The sequence below is a fragment of the Sciurus vulgaris genome (genome assembly GCF_902686455.1).
Source record: "Sciurus vulgaris genome assembly, chromosome: 1".
In the NCBI taxonomy this organism is placed as follows: Eukaryota; Metazoa; Chordata; class Mammalia; order Rodentia; family Sciuridae; genus Sciurus; species Sciurus vulgaris.
The window spans coordinates 10,021,606-10,042,301 of record NC_136461.1 but is presented as its reverse complement, the minus strand read 5'-3'; the positions used below and the strand labels follow the sequence as shown (position 1 = coordinate 10,042,301).

The window sequence follows — 20,696 nt, the reverse complement described above, 5'->3', positions numbered from 1 at the left end:
AACCCAACCAAACCGTGAGCCCCGCCCCAGAGGGCTGCTCCGTTTTTACCTGGCCCTTTAAGAACGAAAGTTCCTGGGGACACGGGAAGGACGTGTCTATGATGCCTGAAGGTTCTACGGCACGGATCTGTGCATCTGCGTGGACACAGGGTGGGGTGCATGGTGGGGGTGAGCTGGACCGGGAGCCAGCAGGTGCCACACTAGCCTGGGTCCTGTCACAAAGTTCTGCAGCCTCAGCTGAACCACCTGCGCCTTCCGGCCTCACTGCACGGGAAAGATGGCCAGAGTTGGCCTTCAGAGCCTCTTCCTCTGCAGAAGCTGCCACCTGGGGCTACCACTTCTGCCACCCAGGGTTCAGGGGCCTCTCCTGCACACGTCCCTGGCAGAGTTCACACATTTTCATCATGTCTGCTGATCCAGGGAAGACGGTATTCCCCCAAAGCACAACCTCAAGTTCCTCTTTAAGGTGGAACTGGCGAATTCAAGGATGTTGTTCAGAGTCAGAAGTTGTAGAAATCCAGAAACAGAAGAGACTTGAGAGGGGTCTTGCCCGATGTGCTCATCCTGCCAGTCCCCTAAGGTGCCACCTGGAAGCCTCTACAATCGTAGGGGGTGGAGGTGGCAGGCCCCGTACTTTGGTCCTACAGCTGGCCTCACGAGCCACTGCCACTGTGAAGTGAGAAGTTCCCTCTTGCCCCTCTTTAGTCACTTGGTTGGGGACTCAGGGCTAGAATTCAGGTCTCTTGACTCCCCAGAAGCAGTCTTCCCTTCTCTGCTTCCCAGCAGGTGGCAAACACCTTATTTGTCCAGGTATCTCCAGGGCCCATGGCGGTACCTTGTCAATCAGAAGGGGCTTCACGGATGTTAATTGAATAAACCAAAGAATGAACTCCGTCTCCTCTTTGCTCAGAGTCTGCAGGGATGCCAGACACTTAGGAACATTTATTAACAGCATTTACAGGGGACTTGGCAAGTGCCAGGTACTGTGCTCAGCCGTGACAAGCCTCTAATTCAATCTTACCATAGCACTAGTGGCCCCGGACTGGCCTCCACCCCGTGAGGGAACTGAGGCCTGTTCTGGTAAACAAATGCCCACCTCACCCAGCTAAGAAGTGTTAAGAGTCAGAACTGTCACCAGGCAGTGGGCTCCAGAGGGTTCTGTCCTATGCTTTAAATTGAGCTTCCCTAGGTCAGCCCCTTAGTTTGTTCCAAGAAGTCCTTACAAGAAAAATGGGGGGGGGGGGGGTTCTTTCCTAGTAATTGGTGTTTCTTAACATCTCTCTAGGATGCACCCAAATGGAGGCTGCAACACTTCATTTTCTTTGAAGGACAATCTTGTGTACAAAACCCAATGAAGGAGGATTCCTCCCAAACAGATCACATTTGGTTTTGCAAGTATCCCTCCCCCCAAAAAAATATCCAACACCAGTGCAGGAGAGTTGCTTTGCCATCGTGCCAGGTAGGTGGTCATCCAGGCTACATCTGGCCTTGGCACGACTGTGTCCTGGTTCTCAGCTTTCAACCTCAGCAAAGTTTGTCATCTGTGAGTGGAAACCTGCCTCTCTCTACCGCTCCCTGGAAGTCCTGCTAACCTGCCAGCTAAAGATTAACCAAACACAAGGCGAGAGAAGTGAAAACCATTTACTCGGCTCTTTCCAGGTGATTTTAATTGCAGGTAATAAACCATTGTTAAAAGGAAGGTTTATCATAAGAATGTGCAGCCGGGCTCAGGGTGTTTGCAGCGGAAGAGAGAAAAGGTTTTGCAAATGCCACCCTCTCTCATCAATCTGAATGCCGCTGGAGAGATTAGGCCATTATCCAGCGCTGGCGTAAATGAGAAAATGATATGATGGATCACATGCTTGAGGGGTTTTAGGGCATAGCTGGAGATGGGCAGGATGACGCTAGTGAGGCATGGCAGTTGGCCAATCAAATCATATTGCCCGAAATCTAGTTTGGGGCCAGTCCTCTGATTCTGACTATAACCCGTGTCCTCCGGTACTCACGCCAGCGAGCCACTCTGCAGAAATGTTTGCAAAGTTTTCTTTGAAGCCGTGGGCCCAAGTGACGGATGAATCTGATTATGTCACAGTCAGACAGAGATGAGTTCCAGAGACAGAGAAATCCCTTAAAATCAGGGGGAGATGCAGGGACCAGGGGCGGTGGCCCCCGTTTTCCAAGGCGTTTATCAAGCGCCCTATTGCTGGTGGCATCATGGAGCAGTGCAGTGAAGGGGGCTGAGCACACCTGTCCAGACACATCCATCCAGTAGCAGCAGTGCCCCACCCAAGGGTCCCAGAGGCTCCGGTGGCCAGAGAGAGCCACAGGAAGTCCCAAGCCTGCCTATCTCCAGGGTGCTGCCTGTGCACAGACTGAGCCATTTTTCTTGCAAGTATGTGCCATTGTTTTTCAAGTACGTGCAGATGCAGAGGTAGCCTCGCTCGACAATGCTGCTGCAGGCATCGTGATCGTTTGCATTTATGTATTTTCTGGAACAGATTGGAAAAACACAACCGCTAATGTGAATTCATTCTCTCTCCCTCTCTTCCTCTCTGTCTCTTCATTAAAAACGGGATCCCTGTTCCGCTGGGCAGAGACATTACATCGAGATGGAAAGTGATGGTATGGAAAAGCCACCTGGCTACATTTCAGGAGAGTGAAAACTGGCCCCTGCTAATGTTGAAAGTGCGCGCTCACCCATGAGGGAAGCGGTTATTTGGTCGGATGGGGTTTGTGACACACGATGTTTCCTCTGGGTACAACCTACTGCCTCAGCTTGCTGGCCTCTGGGACTCAAACTTCTCAGTCCTTGAGCGTCCCATTGGTCGATGCCGAGGACTTCTGCGTGGTTTCTTATACAAACCCTCCATGGAGTCAGATCACAACCTCACCAGTGAGCCTGGGGTTCGTGTGTTGAAAGGAGGCACCTTCCTCAACAAGACACCAGGAGGAGCTTGGCTCCTCGCAGAAACCGGGCCCCTCAGCTGCACAGAAATGTCACAAGAACCTGTATGATGGAACAAAAATAATCAACCTTGCCTTGGAGAGACAGAAATCGTCTGGGAAACAGAGAATTCCATGCAAAGGGGAGAGGCTTCCAAGTTCAATAATTCAATGCGCCATTAATAATGGAGAGTCCTCTCTAATGAATCTCCAACTCTGCCTGACTCTGTGCGGGCACAGTGGGTGTTGTTCCACTAAACCAGGAGTGCCCAGCCCAACGGTGCTTTTGTCCCCTTGTGGCAACGTCTGAAGACTTCGTTGGTTGCATACTACGGGAGGCTACTGGCGTCTAGTGGGTAGGGACCACAGCCCTGCTGTGTGTCCCTCAGGCCCAGGACAATGCCCACTGCAGGAATTACCAGGCTGAGAATGTTGGGGTACCAAGATGAAGAAACCCTGTGTTCAACCACCACAAGCACCCCAACATGGTGACTCTAGGGTTTAGGTTTGAGGTGTCCCCCAAAAGCTCATGTGTGCGACAATGCCAGACCCTTCCGAGGTGAAGTGACAGGGTCATGAGACTTCACCTAAGCAGTGCGTGGATCCCCGCAGGAGGATGAACCGAGTGGTCTCTTAGGCAGGAAGCTGTGGCTGGAGGAGGCGGGTCCCTGGGAGTGTGCCTTTGGGGTCATAGTTTGTCCCCGGTTAGCTGAGCCTAGCCTCTCTTGCTTCCCAGTGGCCACGTTCTGAGTGGCTTTTCTCTTCCGCCATGATGTTCTGCCCCACTGGGGCCAAGCAATGGTGCTGGCTGTCCGTGGACCAAGAGCTCTGAACCGTGAGCGCCAAATAAACTTTTCCTCTAAAACCGTTCTTGGCAGGTCTTTGGGTCACAGCAGTGGAAAGCTGACTGGAAGAGCGTCTTCTTGGCCTCGCGATCGAGGAGGAAGCGGAGGGCTGGGGTACCCGGCAGACAGACCACCAGGGCGGAATCCAGCCCAGCCCGCCTTGGGCCCACGTGAACCCCCGCGTCATCATGAAGAGAGGCACAACCTCCTCGCTTCACAAACAAGGAGACTGAGGCTCGCAGGCCAGGGCCTGGCCCTGTGTCACCATGACAATGACTGTCCCTTCACCCTTCTCTGCAAGTCAGGGATGGGGACTGAACACAGTGACTGGCCCCCAAACCACAGAGCTGCCAACACATGCCCCCTTGTCTAGACTCCCCCACTGTCGCGAGTGGCTCACGACTCTAGCAGTTTTACGGCTCGCCTCTAATTCACTAGCTTATTCATTGAATCACCATTTATTAAGCTCCTCCTGTATGCGGAGCTGATCAGAAGGTGAACGCAGGAGAACTGTGAGCTCAGGGCTCACAGTTTTTTACGGGAAGGCAGCCAGTCCACTCCTTTACCCAGGGCTGCTCTGCCACTTCAGCAGCAGATCTGAAGAGTTGCCACGCAGACCCTGGTGGCCCCACACGTCGAAAAGACTTCTCGCCGGCCCTTTGCAGGAAAACTCTGCCAGCTTCTACGCTGGCACCATGATTTGAGCCACAGTAATAAAACCCCACAGTGAACTCCAAACGGCATCAAGACGCTCTTTCATCTGCGCCCCGAATGCCAGGAGCCCGTGGCCATGGGGATTCCCACCGCTTCACGCTACTGTGCACCTCAGACTCGAAAGCACCAGAACATTTTGATCTTTAAAAACGCTTTCGACTTTCTAGAACCCATTGTAAACAGATCTTCAAACGAAGTTCAAATGTACGTTGTTTCCATTTTGCTTGGTCTGGAAGCCAAGATTCCTCCTCCCCGTGATACCCCCACTGTTGCCTTGGCAGCCTGGGAATCAGGGCACCCAAGTTGGTCACTGGCTGCACTGTAGAGGCCAAGGGGCCGATCCTCCCCTCCGTGCCTCCCAACACACAGCAAAACCTCTGTGCTAATCTTCCAGTGTTTTCTGCCACACTCTGGCCTTCGGATGATCTGCAGTCCGCTGGCCTGAGTCCAAGATGTGAGCAAGAGGGCCACCTGTGTCCAGGCGGTTTGGGCCCCAGCAGAAGTGAGACCGCCGACCCGACCAACCACAGAGTGGTGCAGGACTCCAGCCCACTCGCAGGAGAGGCATCTTAGCCCAGAGACCCGCCTAGAAGAGGCTGTTGGTGTCCAGGGGGTCTCCTGGAAGGGATAGAGAGGAGAGAAGTAGTGATCTCTACATCCTGCCCCTAATGTGAGAGAGCACGCGCGCCGGGCTGGAACCACAGGTCTCCCCGGGGGTTCTTCCCAGACTCAAGACCCCTGAATTGTGGTGGTGTGGGGGGCAAAGAGGTCTCCGAATAAACGAGAGCCCTGACAAACCTAGGCTCCCCCCGGCCTGCCCTGCCTGTCTCAGATCCCACCCGCTCCATGAGGAGGCGGGAGGGGTCTCTAAGCTCAACTGCTGAGAAGCCAGGCTGCTGGAGGACAGCTCGAGCCGGGTTGCTGAAAAGCCACTGAAATGGTGAAAGAATGCAGTGTAAAAATTGGGATTCACTTAGTACCAGTGAAGTCTGCCTCTGCCAGGGGCACGGACGGCCTCCAAGGAGGGGCCAGTCTGGAGGTGATGGTGTTCGCGTCCAGGCTGCAGCGGATACGGTGGTCCACTGCCCAGAGGGAACTGGCCAAGGGAAGGTCGGACCTCACCCAACCTCAGCTGTGGGGCCGATCTCTTCCACCACGGGGCTGGAGAAAGGCAGAGAACCTGGCTGGACAGCCAGCCCAGCACGCCTGGCCAGGTCAGCTTCCAGGGCTGCGCCCACCTCTGTTCCCTGGGCTGAGAAAGGTCCTGCCTTCCTCTGAAGTCCCCAGTCTCAAGATGGGTCAAATATTTCCACTTTTTCTTGCTCTCATATAGGAATAGGAAAAGCAATCCAATGACGAGCACGTTGATGATGATGATCAGCACACACACAGTCCCAGGTCAGTCCTTCTCAGGCATCGTCTGTCACCCTGTGGGACCACAGTGGCACCCTCCGGGGTCAGGGACAGATTTTCAAAATCTCAAACCCCACTGCTGTCTAGGACCGGCGAGTACTGAATTTCAACTGGCAAGAATGGAAAAGAGGACAAAAAGAAAAAGAGAAGGTGGCACCCCTCTCCCCGCGTTCCAAGTCACAGGGACCGAGGTAAAGCAAAGGCACCTTGTTCCACGGCTTTAGAAAGAAAAGAGTCGAAGTGAATCAAGTGAAATGAATGAATTCATTGGTTAAGATGACATGAAGGCCCAGTCCCAGCCAAAATGCCAGGAGAGCGTATTTTAAAAGATGTGGGTACGCCTGCTCTGAAATTCACATTTCTTCTTGTTCTCTTGAGAAAGACACAGAACATTAAAAAAAACAAACAAACAAACAAAAAAAAACTATTATTTAAGATCCAAGCCCTATCTCATTCACACCATTCTTCTCCTTAAGATGTGCTCTTCTCTGGGTGAGAAGGTCCCAGCTATCCTCTGCAGGGTCCAATCCTGTCCTCCCACAAAGTCATACTATTTAATAATAATCCGTCAGGGTGGCTTTCACTTTGGAGGTGAAATTAATGTATTCCCCCAGGCTTTTATCCGGCGTGGTCACTGTCATCGCGTCAGAGAGGCCCCTGGACTTGTCACTTCCTTGTCTATTTTCCCATTACACCTGTCTAGACCTTTATTTTAGAAAGTAATTATGTTCCCAAGTCAGTCACACCTTCTAGACCGCCAGCGAGCTCAAGACCACTCGGTTCCTCTCGTATCGAATCTGCGGTCTGGACCTACCTGCCAAATCTTGCAAGGTAGACGGAGACGGAGGAGGAGAAGGAAGGGAGAGGGAGGGGAGGCAGGGCACCCAGGGGACCCTCCCTGTGCCCTTGGGCTGCCTGGCTGTGACACCTGGAAGTTCCGGTCCTGGGGAGGGGCTGCCTCCAGGGTCAGGGGACTTGGGAGTCAAGCCCTGGTTCTTCCTCTCATCCGCTGGACGCTTGGGGAGCTGGGACAAGCCGCTTCAGTTTTGTCACCTGCGGAGTGCAGGGGGTGACAAGACCTCCCTCCAAGGGACCGGAAGGTTAGCTGAGGTGCGGCTCAGGAAGCACTCCGCACAGTGCCAGGGAAAGAAGCGGGAAGGTGGCGAAGGTGGGTTGTCACCGCTGCCCCACCCTCTGCTCAGCCCGTCTCTCCAGCTGCCCAGCTCTGATCCTGGAACATCCCTTTGTCTAAGGATGAATCAGACCCCCTGCTAAGAAGCTTGGGGTCCGCCACCCTCTTTCTCAGGAAGGAAGGAGGGTCAGGTCCTCTCTGCAACTTGTTAGCCTAAGCCAGCGGTGGGGCCGAGAGGGGAGAGTCTCCCGACTGAACCCGACTCAGCACTTTGCCCTCGACCTCTGGCCAGGCCCAGGTCCTTCCCAGCTCCAGGGTCTCCAGCAGCGACAGAGCCTCTCTGTACCGCAGAGCCCTGAGGACTGGCGACGAGTGGGTCAGCGCCTGCCATGCAAAACCCGATCCTGGCCACCACGCCAGCATTCCAACAAGAATGGCTTCTTGGACGGAAATAAGAAACACTGCCAGGCTCCAGAGCACCCTGGAGAACAGCGGTCTCTGGAGCCTCGTTTGCCTGAGCTTGCATCCTGGCTGTGCCACTTGCTCGCTCAGGGATCCTGAGGAAGTCATGTACCCTTTCTGTGCCTCAGTTTCCTCATCTGTAAAATGATAAGCCTGGGTGGTTTAAAGGATTAATGGAGGCATCGTGGGTAAAAGATCTGGAACAGCGTTTGGTCTGTGAAATGTACACACTCAACTAAAATCATCTGTCATTAAATCAGCCATCTTCATTGTAACATATGTAATGTGGTCAGCAGACCGAACTCTACCTAGGTGCCCCTCTGTCCACTCGTTGGACAAGTGCTGCCTGGGATCCTGCACGAGCCAGGCACTATTCTAGGAACAGAAGACAACAGACAAAACTCCCTACCCTCCTGGGGGTGCCAGCTGCACGCCTGAGGTCCCCCCTAATGCCATGAAATAAAAAGGAATTTGCAAGCAGGGATAAATTTGGCCCCAAGAGAATATTCAGTAACTTCTGGAGACATTTTTGGCCTTCGCTTCTGAGGTATGGAGGGTTTTACTGTCACCCGGTGGGTAGGGGTCAGGGAGGCTGCTCAACGTCCTATAACACACAATTCAGCACCTGCAACAAATAACTACCCTGCCACCCACATCAGTGCAGAGGCTGGGGATCCCTGGTGTAAAGGAATCTGCGAAAAGTTAACAGGGCCTCTCCTGGGCCTGGTCTTGGGCCACTGGAGGCTGCTGAGGTCGTAGGGAAAGAAGTTGGGAAAAGATAGGGACAGAAGATTCCAGAAAAGATAGGGTCAGAAGATTCCAGATGTGCCTGGAACCTCAAGACAAAGCACTTCAAGTCCAAGAAGTATGAGGCTCAGGGTCCAGGGTCAAAATGGGTGCTTTCATTGGTGACAAGTGACTCTGGGGCGAGTAACCTGTGAACAGGACCCAGCCACCTCCTCCTCATCCCACCCTGTGCCTAGGCGGGAGGTGGCTTCTCCTCTGACGCAGGATCCTAACACTTTACACAGGGTCCAGAAACCACCACCCATCTGGGGAGACATCGGCGGGAGGGCGGCGAGCAGGGAGCTCCCAGGCACTCCTAAAGGGACAAACCCAAGGGCATTCCTGACTTGGGAGACCAGGCTGGGATGCACACGCGGGTCTAAACAGCAGAGAGACCTGGTGGGGTTGAATTCCTGGCTCCAATTATGTGGCGGCAGAGTGACCCTGGGTGCCCAAGTGGCAAGAGTAAGAGCACTGTCACATGAAGGCCGTATGCTCTTCGGCATCGTCTCCGCGCCTCAGTTTTCTCACATGCGAGATGGGCATGTGAATGGTACCTGCCTGATGAGTCACAGAAAAGCACTCAGCGCAGTACCTGGCCCAGGGGAAGCACCACGTCAACTTTTGCTGCTACCATCCCCATTGTGGTCATTGCTGTCACAGGCAAGGGACCTCACCTCTCTGAGACCCACTTTCCTCTTTTGAAAACTGGAGCTCAGATCTGTCACCCCCCTGGCCTGGATGTGCTAACGTCCCTTACACACTTGCTACAGTACTCGGGATGTGGTAGGTGCTTATTATTTCTCATTGAAAAGTTAGACGGAAGCACTGGAGTGAGCCGATTTGCCTTGACTGGAAGGGGAAACGGCGTGTTTGGAGATGGCTGGGAACACCCAGGGTCCCGTGGGCCCCCGGGCGGTGAGCTTGAGAACACGCGAAGTGCAGGAGGTGGGTGCAGAATGTTAGCTCGGGCCGCTTCCTGTCCAAGGACGCTTTGCTCTTAATGACTTGGAGCGCTTCGCGGAATCCATAGAGCTGAGCTTCCATTGGGACTGGAAGGCCGGCCCTCATCCCACGGAGCTCCTGAGCACCTGCTCGGACGGAGGGGCAGGGAGGTGGCAGCTGGGCGGGCGCCTCCTCTCCCCACCTCTCTCCACCTCCAGCCTGTTCTGTTACAGAAGGGGAGCAGGGGCCTGGGGGCGCCGGGCATGCAGAACTGCCCATTCCAAGCTCCAGCGTGAGGACCCCCATTCGTCAGGAAGCGAAGGGGTGGCGGGCCTTTCAGAAGTCTGACCCAGAGGCCTGGCACAGCCTCGTCCACAAAGACACCAGAATAAATTTAGAAGCAGCAGTTTCCCACCATGCAGAAGCAACCGGCTCAAACAGTTGTTCTCGCCAAACTCACTGAAACCATGTTGGGCTTCTTTCATGTTTGCGGCAGCTCAGGATTCCAGGAGGGAGGCCGGAGGGCCACAGGGCACGGCCTGACCTGCCACTCGGATCTGAGGCTGCATCAGACAAACAAGAATGTTCAGGTCTTGTCAGCCTTGCAGGACAGGAGGCTGTCCTGCCCTGGTCTCCTGCCACCTTCTCCGTGGGAGAGATGGGCCTGGCTGGGCACCTTGAAGATGGCGGCGTGGGTCCCCAGGGTTCTTGGCTGTTATGAATCATCGGGCAGATATGACTTGCCAATGTAGGAAAGCTGTCTTTTCTTCAGTGAATGCATTTCAGGGCACGGAGGCCACTGTTGGTGGCACCCCGTCACCCCAAGTGTTGTCTGTCCTGATGTTCAGCCCACACGATATGGGCTAATTTACATTTGCAAGATGGCTTAAAAACCCATTTTCTGGGCTCAACAGGCAGAAATGTTCTCTTCTTGCCAGGTGTCCAGGGGAGGGTGTGAAGCCATGGACTGATGTTCACACAAACTAATCCTGGCCAGGGTCTGAAAAGAATTCACGTTGATCTCACTTTCCTTACCTATATAATCCAGGGATAAATATTTACACAGATGGACACGTGTGCACATGCACGCGCGCACACACACACACACACACACACACACACACACACACACAAACTGCAGTCAATGTGGCTAAGACCCCAAGCTTGGCCGCCCGGGGTCCACATGACTTTCAGGATAGACAGGCAGAGTTCCAGTGAGCAGCTCCCACCTGCCAAGCCCAGGTGCCACCAACTTGCTGGCATCCGGGAAGTCACAAATCCAAACCTCCAGGACTCTGAAAAAGTGCCAAAGGTCTTGGGGGGCTTGGGGTAGAGGAATAGAGACTTCCTTTGGGACGATATGCAACTAAGCTATAAAAAAAACCAGAGTGGCTAAGACTTCTGGGGAACAGCAACGAAGTTCTGGAAAACTGTGGAAAATCACAAAATAAATGCCAGAAGCATGAAAGTAACCAGAACCAGAAACTTCACTTAAGGGATCCTCCAAAGGCATTTTCCGTAGACATTGGAAAGATAGTAAATAATAGCCAATCAATAACTAATTTCAACCACACTGTACCGATCTGTAAGTAATCTTTGTGTTCACGCACAATACTTTTCAGGAAGAACTTTGAAACCCTCGCTCACGACAGCTGGCCAGATTAAGAAGAGGCTGTCCTGCAGCCCACTGCCCTCCTGGACAACAGTGACGTGTGCCTCTGAGAGGCTGTGTCACCTCTGAGAGGCTGCGTCACAGGACAGGGGGCCCCCAAGACTCTGCTGTGTTCTGTCCCACCCTCTCTGCATCTGAAAATTCTTCTTTTCAAAGAAAAACTGGGAAAACAAGAGTAGAGACAGGATGAGTTGGGAAGGGGACAGAAGGACAGAACTTCTTTTGCAGAGTACCCGTGTCCAGCATCTCTGCAGGCTTCTCACACGTGCAGTTCACTCCAGAGGTAATTTGTACTTCAACCAGAGTCACCAGCATTGTACTGATGGTAGATAAGAGCAGGCAGACCTTAAGTGATAGCCTATTTTAACATCCGGGGAGAAAAATAAAATCTGCACAGAGTTAGGGAAATGTACAAAGGTATCGAAAAAAATAACCCTCTCCCCCTCCCCATCTGAGCATGCGCAGTGGACAGGAACGCTTCCGCGCCAGAGAAAGGTTCTCAGTGCCTTCACCTGCTGTATCAATTCAAGAATTTCCTTTAGAAAACAATGAATTAATGGCAGCAGGCATACATCCTATGGGGCAGAAGCATTTGCGTTATATACAGTTAATACCTATCTGAATGGGGTGCACTGGTGCTTAATTGCTTTATTCTATGCACAGCAAAGCAACCAATTGAATCTAATATTAGTCATTCATCAGATAAAACATTTTCAAAGAAACAAACTCTGTTTCCTCCTCAAAGAACAGCAAGCATTTTAAACACATTTTCCCAGGGATGTTCTGCTAAGGAAAACAGCTTAGAAATGTGACTTTAAACAAATCCTTTCTCTGGCTACCGACGACAAGATGAATTGGAACAAACGCTGGGCTGTTTTTTCCAAGCCTCCTTCTGTCCACCTGTCAAAAGCAATTGTGACCCCTCTAACCCAAGAGGTGGCCTCCAGAGCTGTGAAATGTGCCACCCCGCACGGATGCCCTCAGAGCTGTATGCCAGCGTCCTCATTAGGGATTATCCAACCCGGTTGCGGCAGGGAGAGGGAAGATGGGCCGGCTGCCAGGCGTTCTTTCAACACAGATTCCGAAAGAAGATCCTGCGAAGTGCCGAAAGCCCAGATTTTCAGCAGCTCACTTTCTAGATTCTGTTACATAGCAACCATGCCAGCTCGCAGAGGGTACCAACCAAGTTAATATTTTGTTTAAAAGACACGCTGCATTAACCCTCCAGGAAAAACCAAGTTTTCTTTATCGCAAGGCGACACCAGTTGTCACCACCGGAACAAAACATGCGCCGATGGGTTGATGAGAGGGCTTGACTCATTCCAAAAAGAATTTTTTAAACAGCAGCAAAAAATTCAAAGGCCAAAGGTAACTCTTTCCCTGAACCATTTCTACTAATATTATTAAAGGTACATTAACGTGCATTTAATAGGTGCATAATGCGCTTTAGTTGAAAGGTGACTTAAATCGTCACATGTTGAAAGATTCTCATTTCATTCAAAACCTTGATTTGAGAAGTGATAACTCGATAGCACCAAATACTCTTAGGGCCTGGCCCACCCAAGGGTACCAACACAGACACAACGAAAACACAAGACCAACTCTAACGGGGAAGAGCAGCCCAGAGAGCAGGTCGCCGGGCTTCTGTGAGTCTCCCTAGAAGCACGGGCAGGCGATCAATCACACTTGAAAATTAACTTGTAAGAACGCAACTCTTTTCCTCAGGAAAATAAAAGCAAAAGAAATGACCAAAGCAAAAGAAACGACCAGAACAACTCTGCTGAAGATACTGCTCTAGCAGAACGCTGCCCAAGGCCAGGAGATCAAAACAAACAAAACCAAAAACCTCAGAAAGTCAAAATAAGGTGAAAACTATGGAATTCTGGGGCACTGTTGCTCCAGATAAGTCCCTGATGCCTCTCTGGATTGGCAAGGGGCTTGTTTTCCATTCAACCCTCACATGGGTATAAATTCATATCAATTTAAGTGGATCTGTGGCCAACAGTTAAGTTGAGCGCCAACCTTTAACACTGTATTTTCTTTATCATTATAAAACCACTCAGTACCCCAGGTAAAGGTTTTGAGAAATACCAACAGGAGAAAGATGAGCCATGGAAACCCTCTCTCCTCTTCCAGCCACTGACACAGGCAGGGTGTCCCCAAGAGCGGGAGGGAGCGGCTGGGCTTGTGTGTTTTTAAAGGTATCAAGAGATCCAAAAGCTATTTCCATTTCCACAGCTTGGTGCATTTTTGTAGGAAACAAGAAAAAGGAAACAGTCCCCGTTGCTCCACCACAGCACTTTAACCAGCAGCCAGTGTGGCGATGTCCAGGCTGCGGGTATGTGCGTGCCTTTCTCAGCATGCCCAGCCTGCAGCTCAATCCAGTCCCCAGATAAAAAGCCACTTAACTTTTCCTTGGCTGAGAACCGGAGAGAAACGGTGAGGAATTAACCAGCATTGTTTGGTGTCCCTTGCTACTGCTTTTGACTCTTAGCTATTTCTTTAATGATAGAAGAGTCCCTTCTTATAAAAAGTAAAGTATTCTCTTACAGTCCGCCTCTCCCATTTTTTGCCAGGTCCCAGTGGAGAACATTCTTCTACACACAATGACATAAGGAGGGATAAGTGACAAGAACCACCAGTCACCAACCTTGAAAACCATGCAGGGCGACCTGGGACCACACATCTTCCCACCATGACGTCATGGCTACTTTGTTACCAAATCATTCCCCAATTCTTAAACGCTTCTAACAGGCTCCTGAAGTACCCAGTTAAGATCTGACTTAGACTTCCACACAACCGCCCGCGTTCGGCCTCCGCGTCCGCTTCACAAAGCATACCACCATCTCAGGAAAGTGAGAGAGGGGCTGATGGGTGGCGAGAAGGCATCCACGTGAAAACAGACCCTCTCTCCACACTTAGGAGAAGCTGTTGAAATAACAGAGCCAGACAATCATTTGGAGCCTCTGAGCAATCACTACCCTGTACTCCATCAAGTGACATATTTATATAAGTGGCCCTCATGGACTGGAGATTTCTTTTCTGTCCTGTTCTGAATTTCAGCTGTTTTGTTTACAATTCAAATGATGGTTCCTAACCAGTTTCTTAAAGGGCATTTGGGGGGATGGGGGCCCTGAGCAGGCTTACCTGCTTACCTTTTTACTTTCCAATTCACAGAAACCAAACAGCACATTTCAGGGAGGCCTCTGTCACCTTTAACCCCTGCAGGGGGTTTCAGAGCCTCATCTCTGCCAATGTCAACACAGACCAGCTGTCTTTCTCCCCTTCTTCTAAACTGCGGAGTCCTTTCAGACAGGGGCTCCCTGCAACCGACCATGGCAGCCTGGGCTTCCCCAAGGGCCCATCACTCAACCACCGAGGTCTGGCTTTTCCCCTGGGAAGTGCTCTCGGTGTGTGGACTTGCTGGAAATTTAAACTCCCCGCAGAGCAAACATCTACTGTTCCTTGATATATTCCACTGCCTGCGCGATCGCAAATGGGGAGAAAATAAAGTCCAGATGCAATTGAGACAAGGGATTTGGCATCCGTGGAGAAAAGTGCACACCAGTCCAATCCCCCAGCCTGAACAAGGCGGCAGAGCCCCGGCTCCCTCTGGGAGTCATTCCAAAGGAAGGGGCCTTGGGAGCTGGGGGGAACTAAGGCATTCACCCCTGCCGCGGGGGTGGGGGCGTGAAAAGTTTGCAACGGAGCTGGGGAGCCGGGGGCCATGTGCCAACGACAAGGCACTCTGCTGCCGGAAGGGACCTGCCGGCTGTGCCTCGCTCAGGCCGGGCCGGTGTGACCGAGTGACCCCCGTGCACACTGCGCAGGGGTTTTCGTTAATGACAGCCGCCTGCAACTACCAGCTCAGGAGCGGCAGTGACCACCGCCGGGCGGAAAGGGTTACGAGCCACAATGCAAAGCGATTTCGCCCCGGGCATGCGGGGCGCCGAGTCCCCGGCCACCTCCAGCCCGCGTGCTCGCTGGCCTCGCCTCCGCCCGGGCGCCGGGGCGATCCCTACCTTGCGCGCCGAGCTGGTGGTTCTCCATGTTCGCCGCCGCCGAGTCCGCCGCTGCTGAGGCGCTGGTCGCGGCCGCTGGGCCCGGGCCGGGGCCGCCGCCGCCGCTCAGTTCCGCCAGTCTCCGGTTGGTGGCCGTGAGTTCGGCTCGCAGGTTGGTCACCTCCTGGCTGGCCGACTGGACCGCCCCATCGATGCGGAGCGCGAGCTGCTTATTGTCTTCCATCATGCTCAGGATTTTGGCCTGGGGGTGAGAGAGGTGACAAAGAGCTGCATGATGCGCCGGGGGGCGCGCGGCCGGGCACCCCTGGCTCTACCTGTTGGGTCCCCCGCGGCCCGGCTCCCCCGCGCCCCGACCCCCAGGCACCGGCAGCGCCGGCTCCTCCGGCGCAGGAATGACAGCGGCGCCTCCAGCTCGAGCCGCGGCAGTGGCGAGGCGGCGGGGGGGAGGAGGAGGAGGAGAAAGAGGAGGAGGAGAAGCAGGAGGAGGAGCAGCGATCGCCGAGACCCCGGCGGGCGGGCGGGCGCCGGGAGCCGCGCGCAGAGGACACCGCGCGCCGCCAGGCACTCTCCGGCCGGAGCCTACCATTCGCCGCCCGCTCGGGAGGGGGCCTGGGCCGCGGCCCGGGCCGCCCTCGGCCCTCGGCGCCCCCTGCCTCGGGGACACACCCCCCGGGGGTGGGGGCGGGGGGCCGGGCCCGCGAGCGGGCCAGGCGGCGCCCCGGGAGCGAGTGGGGGCGCCCGCGCCGCGGCCGGCGCCCGGTCCCCTCCCCGCGGCGGTGGGCAGCCCCGCCCCGCGGCCGCCTGCCCCGCGCCCGGCTGGGGCTTGGGAAGCGCTGGGTGCTCGGGCGAGAGGGGCGCGCGGAAGAGGGGCCCTGGCGGGGAGCTGGCTGCGGCTCGGAGGGCGGCGGCGGCTCGCGCCAGCTCCGCAGCGGAGTTCTGGCTTTGCGGGCAGCGGAGCGGGTGGCCCGGGGGCCTCTGTCGACCCCAGCAGGAGCGCAGCCTGTCCACAGCCCCCACCCGGCTGTGTGCCCCAGGTGGAGGTACCGCTCCAGCCAGGTCCAGGGCTTAGCTGGCTAGGGACTGGCGGGGAGAGAGGTGGGGACAGGAGAGGACCGGAGGGCGTCCCTGGGGCTGCTCCCCTTGCTCCTGTGCGGAGGAGTGGGGCGCCCTGCCGCCTCAGTTTACCCCTGCCTCTTCGTGGCGACTGAAGAACCGAGGTAAGCTTATCGCTGAAGAGCCCCTCCCTGCGCCTCTGGCTCTCCCAGAGCGCAGGCTTCGCATTTTTTCACTGGGGCCCTGGATTCCAGCCACCAGACTTTGTTACCATAGCAAGCTTCAATCCGTGCAAATAGGACAACTTAAAACAGCCAGTGCAGCCCCCTGGACACCAGTGCGCCACCCTTCCTGCTCAGCCAACCTGGGACCAAGAGCATTTTGCAGAAACCAATGGGGGCTTGTGCATACGGCCAGGCACCCACCCTACAGATTCAATAGCATTTATTGAAAATCTCTAAGAACCAACCTAGAAAATGAATGAAAGTGCTTTTTTTATGCAATCGTTATCTCTTTGGACTGAGGATTATTGTTCTCCTTTTAGAGATGAGGAAACTGAGGCTCTGGGCAGGAGGAAGCAATTCACTTAAGCGGCCCACAGAAATCAGGTGAATGAAGCAAGTGACCATTCGATTCCAGTTCCATTGTGCCTTCAGTAGACCTTGAGTGCTAGAACTTTTCATTCCTTTAATGTGGAACCCTAAAATCACTCTTGCGCCCCCCCCCCCTCGTGGCCACCAGCGGCCTTTTGCAAGAGGGCGGAACAGTATGAGATGGTGGAGCAGCAGCAGGGGACACAGTTTTCCATTGTCCACCCTGCTAGGTTAACTGGTCAGTTAGGGGACTGAACTGCTGACCAACCTTTGCCTCGTTAGCACAAGTTCTGACTAAATGTATCAACCAAGGCACCCAGAAGTGCTTAGTGTAGCTGTAAACCAGGGCTTTGGGTTGCCGGGGGGGCATCAAGACCACAGCACTCTGTGGGTCTTCAAAGGGGGGATGTCATGGCGCGGCCCCTGGGGAAAATGTTCTGTGGTTCTCCAAAAAGTTAAGCATGGAATTACATATGACCTAGCAAATATGCTCCAAGGTATGTGTCCAAAAGAGTTGAAAACAGATATCCAGACAAAAATGTCAGGAATTTTAGGAATTACATGAATGCTCATAGCAGCACTATTCACTGTAGCCAGAAGATAGAAATAACCCAAATGACCATCAATCAACTATTATGTTTTATACTTATGGAATATTATTCAGCCATGAAAAGCTCTGAAGTACTGATGCATGCCATGATGTGAATGGAATTTGAGAACGTTGTTAGGTGAAACAAGCGTAACACAAATGTCACTTATCACCTGATTTCATTGATGTGAAATACCCAGAATGGGCAATCCATGGAGACAGAGAAGAGGTTGGTGTCTTCCAGAGGCTTGAGGGTTAGGGGAGAAAAGTGGGCTATTAATACATTATTAATTACTTAATAGACCCTTAATACATTGTTAACTCATTAATAACCTATGAATACACGACTAACTGCTTTGTAGGTTCTTCGGGGGTGGCGGAAATGTTTTGGAACTAGACAAGGGGTGATGGTCACACAATACGGTGAATGTACTAAATGCCAACGAAAGGTCCACATTAAAGTGGTCGATTCCATGTTATGTGAATTTCAATTCAATAACAAAGTCAGCGTATATGCAAATACCAGGGGGTGTTCCTGAGAGGGGAACTGAGAAAGCAAGAGCAGCTCTATCTGCAGAGAGAGAGAGAGAGAGAGAGAGAAAGCACTCTCACATCTGTCTGCAGAGTGTATGTGTGCATGCATTCCCATGGCAGAGTGTGTGTGTTGTGTGCATATGTGTGTGTGTGTGCACTCTCGCTTCTGTCTGCAGAGTGTGTGTGTGTGTGTGGACTCTTACTTCTGTTTGCAGAGTGTGTGTGTGTGGACTCTTCTGTCTGCAGAGTGTGTGTGTGTGTGGACTCCTCTGCAGTGTGTGTGTGTGGACTCACTTCTCTGCAGTGTGTGTGTGTGGACTCACTTCTCTGCAGTGTATGTGTGTGTGTGCACTCTCGCTTCTGTCTGCAGTGTCTGCATGTGTGTTGCATGTGCATGCACTCTCGTGCCTCGGTGTGCACTTATCAGAAGCAGGAGGGCCGTCCCTGCCTCCTCGTGTCTCTCCAGCCTCCCCAGCCCTCAGCCCTCGGCAGGCCTCCAGGAGGGACTATGTTTGTGCTGTAAACAAACTGACCAAGTGTTACTCATTTTCCTCTCCAGTGAAATTAATCCCACACACCCCCATCTTCAAGTCAAAACAAACCAAACCGAAAAAAAGAAAAAAATCTTAGAAGGAGAAGAGAAAGCAAAGGTTCATTTCTTGGGCCCCTCTTTCCTCCCTGAGATTTCAAGAAACTTGCTTTAGAAACTCCTGGGGTACCTCGTAGGATTTTAAAGAATTTTATTTTTTGACATTTTTTCCATATTTTTTATTGATGCATTTTAAGATTTGTTCCCCCCTAAACATGAAAGGGGGACTTTCCTCTGATGTGTCTCCTTATAATCGCCCCACACAAAGGCAATCAGAGATCAGTCGCCCTTTAAGGGCAACGTGGTTTAAACCCCCGTGGTCACTGGCCGACCTTTCTTGCCCCTGGGCTTGGACACTGCTCCTCCCGGGGATCTCGGGCTGCAGACTGTCCAGAACCCATGTCCTCTCCCACCTGCCTCATGCCCTGTTTGCCAGCCCCCGCCTACCTGCCAGCCATTTCTTTGGAGACACGTATAAACTTTCGGGGGAGAGGGTTCCCTTCATCCCCAGCTCTCTGTTCTCTCTTTGGGGCTCACATTTTATGAGAACGGGACAGGCCTGGGTTCCAATTCAGATCCTCCTTTCTGCGTGCTCCTGAACTAGCCCCCTCCGCCCACCCCAGTAAGCTGATGCTAAGAACCTGTGATCTGAACGCGTCCCCCAAAGCGCATGTGTTGGAAAGTGAATCTCCAAAGCCCTTTGGGAGGTAATCAGGGTTAGAGGGGGTGCGGGGGTGGGGTCTCCATGCTGGCGATAGTGGCTTTAGAAGAAGGGAAAGAGAGACCGGAGCGCTCATGCCTGCCCGTCTCCCGGGGTATTGCCCTCACCATGTTATGATGTGGCAGGAAGACCCACCAGCCTCTGGAACCAAGAGAAATGGATTTCTTTTTTAAAGGATAAATTACTGAGTCTGCAGATTCTGCTACAGCAACATAAAGCAAACCCAGACAAAAACAGCCAGAAAAGATGGATCTGCTTCCTAGGAACCTGCCGCCACCTTCTCCCTGTCACCTCTTGTCATTCTCGACTAGCCAAACGCCATCCAAGACTCAGGTGCAGTCTCCAGCCTCTGCCGGTATTTGCCAAGTGCCCGACCTCTCCGAGCGGCCTAAGCCAGCTGTGTCACCGGCCTCTGTGCCCACCAGGGCTTTCCTGGGCCTCTGGTAAAATCTGCAAAACCAAATCCACTTCCAGCTCCGAGAAAGGACGATTCCTAATAAGGGATCCAGGCAGACAGGACGTGCACCTGGCTTCTCCACAAACAGAGCCACCCTGTAACTTCACGTCCAAACTGGAAGACCTTTGAGACTGAAAAAGACGCAGGATAATGAAGTGGGGACAGGTGGCATCAGTCAGAGTTGTCCCGGGAAACCAAGTACCTGCAGCTGCCCTGCTTTGCAATGGAGCGGCGCTGTTCGGTGCTGGAAGGCAGCGGGCTCTGCTGGGCTGGGCGAGGTCCTTCCTTGTTTGCAGACAGAGAAGGAGCGCTCGAAATGGAGCAGGTGGCCGGGTGAAACCAGGGTCTTTGCAACGGCCCCTTTCCCGCCCTTTCCCGCTGCCGGCACACCGCTCTTCCTAATTAGAGGGGCGGGGTGAGGCCAGAGCCCGGCATGCTGTGGCCACCGGGTTCTCGGCCACGCCCCTTGCTCACGAAGCTCTTGCCCTTCATTCTTTCTTTCTTTCTTTCTTTTTTTTTTTTTTTTTTTTTTGCAGTACTGGGGATCGAACCCAGGGCCTTGTGCTTGCAAGGCAAGCTCTCTACCAGCTGAGCTATCTCCCCAGCGCCCCTCATTCTTTCTGACCTTGGGGTCTTCCTCCATCTTTGCCTTTTCTCTTGCCTTTGCCTGGAAGGTTCTCTCCTAACTCTCTGCACGCGATTCCTTTTCATCCCTTAGCTTCAACTTTCCACGTTGACCTATTTCATAGCATTGATCACCATTGATCTGTTTACTTTTTGTTGCAATGTTTTTTTTAAATTAAATTTTAAATTAGTTATACATGACAGTAGAATATGCACTTGGATGCATCATATTTAATGGGGTAGAATTTCTCATTCTTCTGGCTATCCATGATGTAGAATCCCACAGGTAGCATAGTTATATAGGTATGTAGGGTAATAATGTCTGATTCACTCTACTGTCCTTCCCATCCCTAAGCCCCCTCCCCTCCCTTCATTCACCTCTACATAATCTAAAGTAACTCTATTCTTCCCTAGCTCCACCCACCCATTGTCAATTCCATCTGCATATCAGAAAAAATTCAGCTTTTAGTTCTTTGGGATTGGCTTATTTCACTTAGCATGATATTCTCCAGCTCCATCCATTTACTGGCCAATGCCATCATTTCATTCTTCTTTAAGGCTGAGTAATATTCCATAAAACACTTTTTTTTAATCCCTTCATC

The 20,696-nt window shown here is 52.9% G+C and overlaps 1 protein-coding gene across 1 annotated transcript in view; it reads right to left on the bottom strand.

Moving 5' to 3' along the window:
* The window catches only part of KAZN (kazrin, periplakin interacting protein), a 1,024,745-nt gene that overhangs the window by 356,862 nt on the left and 647,187 nt on the right, over positions 1-20,696 (bottom strand). Inside the window, exon 3 of the mRNA XM_079142965.1 lies at positions 14,935-15,175. Coding sequence (XP_078999091.1) covers positions 14,935-15,175 — 241 coding nt within the window. The remainder of the gene's footprint in view (positions 1-14,934; positions 15,176-20,696) is intronic.